We start from the raw sequence: 13,498 nt of genomic DNA on the forward strand, positions 1-13,498 counted from the left end.
GGAAGGAAAGAAGAGGAGCTACAGTTTCCAACGTCACCTAGAGTATCTTATTCTACATCAATTTTCAAAGAGTGATTTGACATTATTGCTTGATTGGAATGGAATCTACCAAGCAATTTACAGAATACCAGGCAGCCTCTTGAGAAAGTAGTACCAGATTTGCCAGAGTAAATTATTGGGATTGTTAACTTTTACATGGACACGGACGGATAATAATGAAAAGCAGTAAACCAAGTTGCCACACAGAATTTTCTGTGTAAACCGTTGGTACCGTTAAATAGTCCCGCAACAAAAAATGTCCGTCTGAGGCAGTTGGGTGGTCCTGGGCTCTTAGTGGCCACATTGTGTCTGTCTTTAGATATTAATGTCGGTGTATTCGCAGATAAAGCGTTGAGACTGTTTGGCGGTTTTCTTTCTTTTTCTTTTTTTCTTTTTAAGTGCTAAAACTCAAATTCGCGGCTATTTTACTAATTAACCCCCGCTCTTCCGCTACTCAAATCTCTCAAAACTACATCTCCCATCATGCTCGGAAGCTGGTTTGACCTCATCTCAAATGGCCCCGTAGGGGAACAAGGATGGTTAATTTTGACTGTGCTAAATTGTACCATAAAATATCTGCCCTAGTTGGCAGCTATTTGGACTTTTATTTCTCCCGACCTCCCGTTTTTGAACTGTAGTCACTAAATGAAGGGGTTCTGGCCTGAGGAGGCCCATGTATGCCTTCAATTGGATGGGGAGCGAGAACAGTGTTGCTGGCGATCTCGAGACTCGGAGGGAATGTTGACCGAGGAACACCGCTGCGCCGATCGGCGGAGCAGGAACCCGAGCTCAGGCTGAGTCCGAAAAAAGCCGAATCCCGACGGTGGTTCCTCAACGGCTGTAAGTGGAAGATGGAGGGGTCGGAGGAAGCGGCGGACGCTGGGCAGTCGCTGCCCCCAGTTTACATTTACAGTCCCGAGTATGTTAGCGTGTGCGACTCCCTGGCCAAAGTCCCCAAACGGGTAAGAAAGATTGGGGTGATCACCGTGAGTTTTGGGGGTGGGGTAAGGGGCCAGTTGACGAGAGGGCATTTGGAAGCGAAGAAGATACAGGGCGGGGGAAAATCTTCAGAAATTTGAACAGTTGTACCAGATGATGAAGGAAGTGTTCCCTTAGAGAGTTTCCTAAGAGCGTAGCTGGGCGTCCAACGGACAGGTGGGGGTGGGATGGAGGTGCGGGGGAGGGGATGGTATCTCTACTGCCAGGGATCCCCAAAGGGGAGAAGAAGCTGAGGGAGAAGTGTTCTATCACCTCCATAAGGCCCGATAGCTTTCGCCTTAGTGATTTGAGTTTTGGGGGTGGGGGGCCAGTGAACGTGAGGGCATTAGGAAGCGAAGAGGACACAGGGCTAGGGGAAATCTTCAGCAGAAATTTGAACAGTTGTATCAGGTGATGGAGGAAGTGTTCCCTTCGAGAGTTTCCTGAGAGCGCAGCTGGGCGTCCAACGGAAAGGTGGGGGTGGGATGGAGGTGCGGGGGAGGGGATCGCGCGGAGGGGACGGTGTCTCTACTGCCAGGGTTCCCCAAAGGGGAAAAGAAGCTGAGGGAGAAAAGTGTTCCATCACCTCCGTAAAACCTGGTAGCTTTCGCCTTAGTGATTTAAATACTACGTATTGTCTAAAGTGCTTTGTAAACTGTTAAATAAAAAGAAGGGAGGGGAGTTAAAAGTTTCTTTGTTCAGGATGATTAAGTCGATGGGATTTCTCTGAATTAAAACATGTAAGAGACCATTCATTTCTGCCTTTATCCCCTTTTTATGCTGATGTTTTTAGGCCAGTATGGTACATTCCTTGATTGAAGCATATGCACTGCATAAGCAAATGAGGTAAGTTGTGTTTTGAACAGAACCCTGAACCCAAGGGTTCATAGCCTTAATGTCCTGCTTCACAGGTGGGGCTAATTAGTGAGAGAATGGTACTTTTTTTAAAGTTTTCTCTTTTTTGTGTGTGGGATACATAGTGTTGGTAATCGGCCTGTAGCCTAATGAAAGCTCTTGAATTAAGAAAACTCGAAAAAAGTGCTTGAAGCAGTTAAGAAATAGGGCTTTATTGCTGGGAGGGAAATATCCTAGGGATAGGTATTTTGTGGAGGTTTTGGGATTAGAACATATGAGTACTAAAACCTATCTGATAAAAAATACCTTCAGCTGGGAGGTGTTCTGGTTTGCTTGTTGTTGTTTTTTTTCCTAAGCCAGGTCTGAGAGTATGGATTCTATTTAAGACTTTTAGGCATACCATTACCTCCACCAAACTTAAATGATGAGCCTGATGCTGCTGCTGCTGCTAAGTCGCTTCAGTCGTGTCCGACTCTGTGCGACCCCATAGACAGCAGCCCACCAGGCTCCCCCGTCCCTGGAATTCTCCAGGCAAGAACACTGGAGTGGGTTGCCATTTCCTTCTCCAGTGCATGAAAGTGAAAAGTGAAAGTCAAGTCGCTCATTCGTGTCTGACTCTTAGTGACCGCATGGACTGCAGCCCACCAGGCTCCTCCGTCCATGGGATTTTCCAGGCAAGAGTACTGGAGTGGGGTGCCATGAGCCTAGACAGTCAAAAGCAAAGGAAATTCCTGTAATGAAGGCCAGAATTCAGCACAGAGCTAAGTGCTTCTTTAAAAACAACGAAAAAATTGAACTTGCTGTTTGTCATTATAATAGTAAATATAACCCTGACACTTGTAGGGGTATTTCTGACATTATCTGGCCAATTAGGTGAGCATCTGTCTATGCTGGTTAGTGTGATATGCTTCATTTATCCCCCAAATGGTAGTGTAAATTTTATCCTTATTATTAACAAAATCATTTGTTGAGTATCCTCTTTATGAATGTTTTTCAACCATTTTTAAACCTATGTGTTTGGTAAATAGAGAAACTACTTGCCTTTCATTAAAGTTATTTAGCATTTAAAAAATTAAGACAAGCAAGAAATCAAAAATAAAACTGTCTTTCTTGTTAAGTAGGGAGGCTTTTAGTAATGATTTGTTAAGAGGAAGAGTGGGGGCTTCCCTGGTGGCTCAGGTGGTAAAGAATCTGCCTGCAATGCAAAAATAAATAAATAAATAAAGACCCAGGTTTGTTCCCTATGTTGGGAAATTCCCCTGGAGAAGGAAATGGCAAGCCACTCCAGTATTCTTGCCTGGAGAATCCCATGGGCAGAGGAGCCTGGTGGGCTACAGTCTATGGGGTCGCAAAGAGTCAGACATAACTGAGCGACTACCATACACAAGAGGAAGAGTATTAGAAGAAGGAGCAATGAGGGCTGGGAAACATGGTACAAGAAACCATAAAATTTTTATTTTAATAAACAGAGTTGTCACCTTGTGTGGATATGTATTCTTGAAGAAGAAGCAAGACTCCTTGGATCTTGGCTATGTGTATTTAATTTTTAAGGCTGAGACTGCTTGATAATGGTAGTAGCCTACATAACCATATTAATTCCTTTCAGCAACAAAAACACCCACTACTGCCTCCCTGTGGCCTAGGTCATGCATTTTCAACTTGAATGTGCATAGGAATCACCTTGTTAAAATACAGATTTTTTTTTTAAATTTTATTTTATTGAATTATAGTTGATTTACAATACCATTTAGTTTCTGATGTACAGCAAAGTGATTCAGATATGCTGTGCTTAGTTGCTCAGTCATGTCTGACTCTTTGCGACCCCATGGACTGTAGCCCACCAGGCTCCTCTGCCCATGGGATTCTCCAGGCAAGAATACTGGAGTGGGGTGCCATTTCCTCCTCCAGGGGATTTTTCCCAACCCAGGGATCGAACCCTCATTTTCTGTAACTCCTGCATTGGTAGACAGATTCTTTACCACTGAACTACCTGGGAGGAGTATAGATAATACTTTGCATCTGCTAATCAAAACTTCCAATCCAAAAATATAGAATGCTTCAGAAATTTGAGTGTCATCCTTGTGCAGGGACAATGCTAATCTTCTCTGTGTCGTTCAAATTTTAGTATATGTGTTGCTGAAGCAAGCTGCTGCTGCTGCTAAGTCGCTTCAGTAGTGTCCGACTCTGTGCAACCCCATAGACGGCAGCCCACCAGGCTCCCCCATCCCTGGGATTCTCCAGGCAAGAACACTGGAGTGGGCTGCCATTTCCTTCTCCAACGCAGGAAAGTGAAAGTGAAGTTGCTCAGTCGTGTCCGACTCTTAGCCACCCCATGGAGTGCAGCCCACCAGGCTCCTCCATCCATGGGATTTCCCAGGCAAGAGGACTGGAGTGGGGTGCCATTGCCTTCTCCGGCTGAAGCAAACACTAAAGTACAAATTCTGATTCAGTAAGTCTGATGGGAGGCTGAAATTCTGCTTTTCTAACAAGCTCCCAGGTGCTGCTGCTGCTGGTCCATAGACCACCCCAGAGAGCAGTAGTGGCAGTGGGAGAGTCAGGAAGAGGATATAGAGACTAGGCAGCTAGAAGTTAGAGGTGGTTAAGTCCTCTTTGTTAGGTTAGTGCCCTGTATTCTCTCCATCACTCCTATTTTTCACTTCTTGTGAACAGTTGGTTGAGAGCTTCTGAGTGAAGTCTAGTCAGCCTGTTTTCTCCTTCCTCTCAGAAGCAGATGTGATTGACCAGATACAGAAATTTCTACATTTTTGGTTGCCTATTTTTTTATCCTTTACTATTAATGAGAGTTATCCACAAAGCATTTTCATATATGTTATCATTTAATCTTCACATAAGTTCCTTAAGATACCCCCACTTTACAGATGAGGAAACTGAACAACAGAATGGCCATCTTATCTGAGGTTATAGAGCTGGTAATCATGATGGGAACCCAGTTCTCTGACTCCAAATTCAAAATTCATGACAATTCAGCTGCCTAGTAAAGTAAAATTTTAGTTGAAAGAATAGTATTTGCCCAATTAGGAAAACTGATTCAAATGAAAATATTACTTCCTACTGGTTTGTCCTGAAAGTTGTAACTCACAGAGCAAAGTTTGTGTGATACCTGATTATTTAATTTTAACATAATTACTCTTTTTTTTTTTTTTTACCTACCTTTAAACTTAAGGGACATATCTATCCTGTCTCCCCTGTTTAATGCAGTGGATGTGAGAAAATGAAGACTGCAGTGCAGTGGAGGAACATGTTTATTGTTTCAGCCCCCTGGAACCAGAAGCTGGAAGGTTTGGCTCCTGCTTCCAGGTTTTGGCATACTCTGGATCTGACTCACTCACCTCTCTTTGTTCTCTGTTATTATTAGGATAGTTAAGCCCAAAGTGGCCTCCATGGAGGAGATGGCCAGCTTCCATACTGATGCCTATCTACAGCATCTCCAGAAGGTCAGCCAAGATGGAGATGATGACCATCCAGACTCCATAGAATATGGACTAGGTAAAGTCATTACCAGGCAATGATGGAAGACGGACAACTTCCATCTATAGATCGTAACTACTTCATCTTTTGTAACTGGCAAAGTGAAAGTCGTTCAGTCGTGTCCAACTCTTTGCAACCCCATGGACGATACAGTCCATGGAATTCTCCAGGCCCGAATACTAGAGTGGGTTGCCATTCCTTTCTCCAGGGGATCTTCCCAACCTAGGGATCAAACCCAGGTCTCCTGCACTGCAGGCAAATTCTTTACTTGTTGAGCCACCAGGGAAGCCCAAGAATACTGGAGTGGGTAGCCTATCCCTTCTCTGGGGGATCTTCCCAACGCAGGAATCAAACCGGGGTCTCTTGCATTGTAGGCAGATTTTTTACCAGCTGAGCTACCATGGAAACCCTTATAACTTGAATGATGGTCTTTAAAACTTTCAAATTAACAACTAATGTGTTAACCACAATATTAATCTCTTAGTTTAACTACACTCCCATATGAATTGAGAAAAATTAACAATGGATCAAATAGAGAAAAACCTTTTAGTTGCTTAGGCCCTAACAGCAGTGCCCAGATTGGGTCAATCTATATGTACACTGATTTAACTGTCCTGTGACCTTGTATTTTAACTTCAATATAGATTTATGTTCTGGGTAAGTTTGATACCTTATTTCTCATTAAACAGCTGCCTTTTTGAAGAACCATAAGTGGCCAATAGGATAGTCTAGAGAAACAGTATGATTTAGTAGAAAAACACTAGACTGGAGGTATGTGTGGAAGGTGGAGGTGGGAGTTTAAAACACCAGAGGGTCCTATACCTGGCTCTGTGTCATCACTGATATGACATATCACCTCTCAGTCCTCAGTTTCCTCATTTATAAAATGTGACTAGTTAATCTTGAAAGTTTAGCCTTTCTAGCTCTAACACATTCAATTTATCTCTCATTTGGAGCTGATGTTAGCACAGTAGCTTTTTGGTAGGATATGTTGTTGTTGTACCTCAACCTAGTCTTTCTAATAGGGTTGCTGCTACTGCTAAGTCACTTCAGTCATGTCTGACTCTGCGAAACCATAGACAGTAACCCACGAGGCTCCCCCGTCCCTGGGATTCTCCAGGCAAGAACACTGGAGTGGGTGGCGCCGGACCCAATTCCAATGTAGGGGGGAAGGAATTTGCTTCCACACTACCAAACAATGCTCAGGACACCAGCTTGGTGTCCTCCAATTCAACTCAGTTCTGACACTATCTACCTGGAGATAGCATCAGATTCCACAGGTGAAGTGCTCAGTCCCACAAGACTTCACTCCACATCAGACACCAATTGCAAACCCAAGCTGCTACCTGTGCTCTGACTGACAGGCTGCAAATCAGAGGTTCTAACAATCTCACCAACTCAAGATGCCAAGCATAAGTCCAAGTTGTTAACTCTACTTCTAAACAACTGTAAATCAGAAATTTGCATGACCTCTCCCCCACCCTTGGATTTAATTAATTTTATAGAGCAGCTCACAGAACCTAGGAAACCCATATAGTCACTAGATTACTAGTTAATGATAAAAGGATATAACTCAGGAATAGCCAGATGAAAGAGATGCAGGAAGTCAAGGTATGAGAAAGGGGTACAGAGTTTCCATGCCCTTTCCAAGCATGCCACTCTCCCCAAATCTCTATGTGTTCACCAACCCAGAAACTCTCCAAACCCTCTTCTTTGGGGTTTTTATGGAGGCTTCATTACATAGGCATGATTTATTAAAGTCATTGGCCAATTGGTGACTGAACTTGACCTAAACAAATAGGCTGCCAGATATTTCTCCATCAACCATGGGTTGGTTTGGGATCAGCAGAGAATTGGAATTTGGGGTCTGTAACCATAGCAAGCCATGTGCAATTTCTTGCATCGCTAGGGAAGAACACTCTTATGGAGAAGGAAAGGAAGCTGGGAGGGCTATAGTAACCAAAAAAAAAAAAAAGGAAAGAGAGTGGGAAAGAGAGTCCCTGGCTTTTCATTGACTTGAGTCCTTGCCAGGAAAGAAGTCTTTCTTGTTAAACTTGGTTATTATTTCAGAGTGTGAGAGCTCCCCCTTCTGGTCTCCTGACTCTGTTTAATTGAAGTTTCTGTTTATTAATTTCTTACAAACTCAATCTCCAGTTTCTCTTCCCTCACACAGGAGATCAGGAGGTAGAACTGATAGTTCCAACCCTCGTATGCCTGGTTCTGCTGGCAACCAACCCCCATCTTTAGTTGTGGTCCACAAGTCACCTCATTAATGTAACCAAGATATGTCTCTGACTCATCATTTAGGAATTCCAAGAATTTTAGGAGTTCTGTGCCAGAACCTGGGAATAAGACCAATTATGCAGTTGACCCTTAAACAATCCATGGATTAGGGGTAGCCACCCTCTGCACAGTTGAAAATCTTAGTATAACTTCTAATTGGCCCTCCATATCTGCTGTTCTGCATCCAGGGATTCAACCTACCAGTGATGGTGTAGTATTGTAGTATTTTCTATTGAAAAAACAAGTCCACCTATAAGTGGGTCTGCATTGTTCAATCCCATGTTGTTCAAGAGCTAACTATATATTCCTTATTATAAATCATAATATTACACCCCTCTTTTTCCAGTTTATCTTTTAACGAGCTCTTCTGATGTTTGCCTGAAGGTTATGACTGCCCAGCCACTGAAGGAATATTCGACTATGCAGCAGCTGTAGGAGGGGCTACAATCACAGCTGCCCAGTGCCTGATTGATGGAATGTGCAAAGTAGCAATCAACTGGTCTGGAGGGTGGCATCATGCAAAGAAGTAAGATAATGACCTTTCTGCTTTCTACCTCTTTCCTTGAATCAGCTTTTCATTTATGTAAAGTCTTATGTTTATTGTATTGGTATTTATTGAGAGACGTGTGTGTGTGTGCGTGGCACTTAGCTAGGTATTCTGAAGAGATACAAGTAAAATAAAAAAAGATGACATAATATAGTGGAAAGTGTACTATTGAAAGTCAGGATACCTAGGCTTTATGCCTAGTTTCTCTACAAACTTGGCTGACTGACCTGGATAGATTCGTCTCTTTCAGTATCAGTCTCTTCATCAGGAAAATAGGGAGAACAAAGGAGATCAATAGTAGATTTATAATAGTAGATAAGTATATCTAGACAATCCCTAAATTCCTTCTAAGCTTTCTAGAAATTGCCCTATCTCCAAGGAACTCTAGAAACGTTAATAAAACTAGAATAATTAGGGAGCAACATCAGTTTTGGTACCAGTTGAATATGTGTATGAGCTGTATTCAGTAATAAGGAGCAATTAATTGTGGAAGTTTTGGAAGAGGTGAATTATAGAGCTAGTTCTAGAAAGGAGCAGAAAGCAGATTTTTGAATAGGTTAAGAATGGATGAGAATAGATTTAAAACAAATGGCTGAGGAATCAAAAAGGAGGTTTTTGCTGCTATCTCTAAGCAAAGTGGCAGCTGGAGCTAGATTTTTTTCTAAGGAGAAAGGGCTTATGAACAACTATTGGGTGCTACTTGGAGTTACAGGAAAAGTCCTTTTGGAATTTAACATTTCAAACAGTTGTACTCTGTGTCTAACAAGGACTTCTGAGTATGATTTAGCATTTGGCATGTCACTTAAAATGTCTGTAGTACATGTTGGAGGAGAAAGATTTTATTTATTTATTTTTATTGAAGTATAGTTAATTTACAATGTTGTGTTAATTTCAAGTGTACAGCAAAGTGATTCAGTTACACTTTCCAGATTCTTTTCCATTATAGGTTATTACAAGATACTGAGTATACAGTATTATAAGATACTGCTATACAGTAGATCCTGCTTGTTTACCTATGCTGTATATAGTATGTAGTATGTGTATCTGTTAATCCCAAACTCCTAATTTACCCCCCTGCCCCAGGCAGGGGAAAGATTTTAAAAACTGAACTTATCAATGTGCTGTTTGAGTGAAAAGAAGCAGCAGTAGTAGTTAACTGCCAATGCATCATTCACACACCAATTGTTCATACCATCTGCCATGACCTTGCTGCTCCAGGGCTCTTGAGTCTAGAGACAACACTTTATCTTTCAGAATAAAGCCTTGAGCACAGTTTCAGCATATGCAGGTTAAGGTAATAATATGGAATTCTTTTCATCAAGTGAATAGATTTCATGACCAAGGAAATTCTTGAGTAAGTTTACTACTAGAATCTACTACTGAGGCAATGGAACAAAGAGAAGCAGTGTTTAGTAATCAGTTTTATATGCCCTTAAAAACAGAAATAACCTGCTTTTTGTTAGTTTTTGCCCTGTTAAAAAGTTCAAAGTCAAGACAGTGATCTCTAGAAGGGAAAAATGACTCTATCTCCTTCAAGCTATAGATCAAAGGGATAAAACTGAGCACCTCTGAACCAAGGACTTCTATGCCTTCTCATACTTAGCAAGTTGAGAAGAAAAGTAGTGTGGTTTCATGGGAAATGCCCAGTCCTACAAGTCAGATCTAGTTTCTATGTATAGCACTAGAGAAGAATGCACTGCTTCAGGCCTCCTGGGGCCTGGATCAGTGTGCAGTGGAATACCCAGGTACCTGCCACTTCTTATCACTATTTTGCTGCCAAAGGAAGCACGCTCTATCTCCAGCCAATTATGGTGGCTTCTGGGCTACATGTAGGCATGGGCATACCTATGCACCATTATTTTAACTGTTTCAGACAGCTTTCAACTGATCCTACCTGGAAACACACATCTGCAGTGAAGAGTCTCTAGGGCTTGCTCCAATTCAGGTCCAAATTCCAGGGGCTTCTTGGCCCCTCTAGAATCTTTCTGCAAATGGATTATAGGCATCTAGTCCACAAACTTACATCTAGCCAGCATTTTTCATTTATAACCACAATATTTGTTTTAATCTCCTCATCCCCCAATGAATGTACAATCATACATGCCATATATTCATTCAACATATATTGATTAAGCACCTACATAGTGTCAAGCATATTTTTATCACCACTAATAAGCAGAGATACAGAAATTAAAGCATACTACATTTTTCTCCACAAAATTTGAAAAAAAATATTCAAAATATCCAGATGCGGCAGGATTACAGTGAAATTGGCACACTCTTTTTGAAAACTTTGGAAATAAGTGTTAAGAGTGGGGAAGATGTTTGTACCTATTGACCCAGTACTATTATTCTTAGCAATCTAGTCTAAGGAAATAAACCAATTCTGCCCTCAAGAAGTTTGTCTCTTAGAGGTAAGACAAGAAGTAATCTTATTTGAAAGCTAAACAAGAGTGATTTTCAAAGAAAATTCTGCAAAAGAAGAGTAACGAGAGTAATGTTAGCTATTAAACATACAAAACAAGAATAATGAAAACACTGGTACCACTGGTATAAGATTAGACAGATGATATTATAGTACAATTTCCAAAGAGAATGTTTCATATAAAAATTCAATCTTTTATAAAGGATGTGTTGGAAATGATTGGAAAGGGTTGTTCAATAAATGATGTTGTGACAGCTTGTAACATTTACACCCTCATCTCCTGTAGTAAACTAAGTGGCAGCTAGATTGAAGAGTTAAATATTAAAAAGCCAAATTAGAAAAAAAAAAACTAGAATGAATGAATTTATCAAGCTTCTAAAGGGGAATCGTTTTCTAAGCTTAGGAAGGAATAGGAAAAAAATAACTTATGAAGGAAAAGATCAACATATTTGTATGAAATTTTAAAACCAAAATAACTTTTGTGGTCATTTCAAAAATAAAATCTAAACACAGACTAGAAAGGCATAGTTGACATAAATATGACAAAATATGTCAGATTTGCATTTTCTCAGACATTCATACAGTATGATGTATAAGAAGATATGTGGGGAAAAAACCTGATAGATAATTTACAAAGGAGTTTTAAGTATAACTGGAAAATATGGGTCAATGTTCATCACTACTAATCAAAGAAATGCAAGTAAGTAGGTAGCCTCTTTTTAAGCCTGTCTGTAACAGAATTTTTAAAAAGTGGTACTCAGTTTGGTAGTAATACTGTGATTTTGATCAATCCCTTAAGAAAGCAGTTTGGTAGCCAGCATGTATTAATGCCCTTTTTATCTCATAATCTACTCTTGAGAATGTTTCCTAACAAAATAATTCAAAATAATGGGGAGAAAGCTATTTACCTAAAGATATTTATCTTTACATGGAAAACAGTCCATGGATTTCTCCAGGCCAGAATACTAGAGTGGGTAGCCTTTCCCTTCTCCAGGGGATCTTCCCAACCCAGGGATCGAACGCAGGTCTCCCACATTGCAGGTGGATTCTTTACCAGCTGAACCACCAGGGAAGCCCAAGGATACGTGGGTAACCTATCCCTTCTCCAGGGCATCTTCCTGTTATTTATTTGAAAAAAAATAGAAATAACATGAATATCTAGCAATAAATAAATTGTATATCTATTTCATGGAATATTATACTATTATTTTAAATGATTATGAAGACTAAGGGGGCATTTCAGAAAAATACTTATGGGTTAATGAAAAAACCAGGTTTTAAAAATGTATGCACACTGCTGTTACAACTTTGTAAAGCACATACATATTTAAAAAAATACTGGAAATGATAATAGTGGTTATGTTAGGGTGGCAGAATTAAATGATGCTTTTTTTATATGTTTCTCTAGTTTTCAAATTCTGTGTAATGAGATTTTTTCTAACTTTTGCAGCTAAAATTTTACAAAAATAAAAATAGGCAAAAAATATTGATATTTACAGCAAATATAAACAAAGGGCTGAAATTATTAACTATTCTAATTGATTTTTTAAAAACACTAATTCAGATAAATGAGCAAAAGACATGAACAGACAATTCACAAAAGAGGAAACAGTAAACAAACATGAAAAAATACTATCACTAATGATTAAAGGATGAGAAATTGAAACATTATATATACATGTATTGGAGAAGGCAATGGCACCCCACTCCAGTACTCTTGCCTGGAAAATCCCATGGGCGGAGGAGCCTGGTAGGCTACAGTCCATGGGGTCTCTAGGAGTTGGACACGACTGAAGTGACTTAGCAGCAACTTAGCAGCAGCAGCAGCAGCTTTTTGTTTGGTACCTGCTGCTGCTAAGTTGCTGCTAAGTCACTTCAGTCGTGTCCGACTCTGTGCGACCCCATAGACGGCAGCCCACCAGGCTCCCCCGTCCCTGGGATTCTCCAGGCAAGAACACTGGAGTGGGTTGCCATTTCCTTCTCCAATGCGTGAAAGTGAAAAGTGAAAGTGAAGTTGCTCAGTTGTGTCCAACTCCTAGCGACCCCATGGACTTCAGCCTTCCAGGCTCCTCCATCCATGGGATTTTCCAGGCAAGAGTACTGGAGTGGGGTGCCATTGCCTTCTCCAAAACAAAAAGCTACTTAGTGGATATATTTAAACCCCGGACTTCAGCCTTCCAGGCTCCTCCGTCCATGGGATTTTCCAGGCAAGAGTACTGGAGTGGGGTGCCATTGCCTTCTCCAAAACAAAAAGCTACTTAGTGGATATATTTAAAAGAGGGACTAAAATTTTAGAGTAAACAGTGGAGGGGGCAGGGTTTGATTAGTATGCTAACCTAACTAACTAAAAACTATTAAAATGTATTTCTTTTGTTTCATTTAATAAAAATTGAATGCTAAGTAATTCTTATAACAAACCAAGAATGTATTCCGGGATTGATTGTTTTTGTTCAGGACCTCATTTTCTAACAAAAATTGCATGATATTTCAAGATGGTATATTTCACTTCTGTGAGACTTTTGCAGCATGATCATTAAGAGGGTTGATTTTGCCAAAATATTCAAGGGCTTCATCAGTTTTCCTGAGGGCTTCTCCATAGTCATTTGATATTTAAATTGCTCTCTTTTGAACCACTTTTAAGATCATTATCCCTATTTATTTTTCTCCTCTTCAGTTGTAAACTAGTCTACCAGATCCTTGCTGTCAGTTTCATGTCAGTTTTCACAATAGCCTGCATTTTTTTATGAGCTTTGTAATTTCACTTTGTGTTAGATTTGCATGGAATCGCTTGCTGACATATTTGACAATCCGTGAGACACAAAGATTGGACAGCTAGCTGCATGGGGATTGTGCTAGTGTTTAAAGGAGTAGGTTGAATGGGG

At 40.6% G+C, this 13,498-nt stretch overlaps 1 protein-coding gene and 1 non-coding gene across 3 annotated transcripts in view; one reads left to right on the plus strand and one right to left on the minus strand.

Annotated features, from left to right (window-relative positions):
• The first annotated feature begins 213 nt into the window (after window positions 1–213).
• Window positions 214–13,498, plus strand: part of HDAC8 (histone deacetylase 8) — a 261,256-nt gene continuing 247,971 nt past the window's right edge. Inside the window, exons 1-4 of one of the 2 annotated variants that reach the window (XM_040265687.1) lie at window positions 214–1,001; window positions 1,811–1,863; window positions 5,249–5,379; window positions 8,029–8,170. In XM_040265687.1, the coding sequence (XP_040121621.1) occupies window positions 717–1,001; window positions 1,811–1,863; window positions 5,249–5,379; window positions 8,029–8,170 (611 nt within the window). In that variant the 5' untranslated portion in view covers window positions 214–716. The remainder of the gene's footprint in view (window positions 1,002–1,810; window positions 1,864–5,248; window positions 5,380–8,028; window positions 8,171–13,498) is intronic. The other variant, XM_040265688.1, reaches the window with a different exon arrangement.
• Window positions 3,915–4,019, minus strand: LOC120882736. Its single transcript, XR_005725589.1, has one exon. It is a non-coding gene; the product is annotated as a U6 spliceosomal RNA (small nuclear RNA).

The sequence above is a fragment of the Oryx dammah genome, unplaced genomic scaffold (genome assembly GCF_014754425.2).
Source record: "Oryx dammah isolate SB20612 unplaced genomic scaffold, SCBI_Odam_1.1 HiC_scaffold_23, whole genome shotgun sequence".
NCBI classification, from domain to species: domain Eukaryota; kingdom Metazoa; phylum Chordata; class Mammalia; order Artiodactyla; family Bovidae; genus Oryx; species Oryx dammah.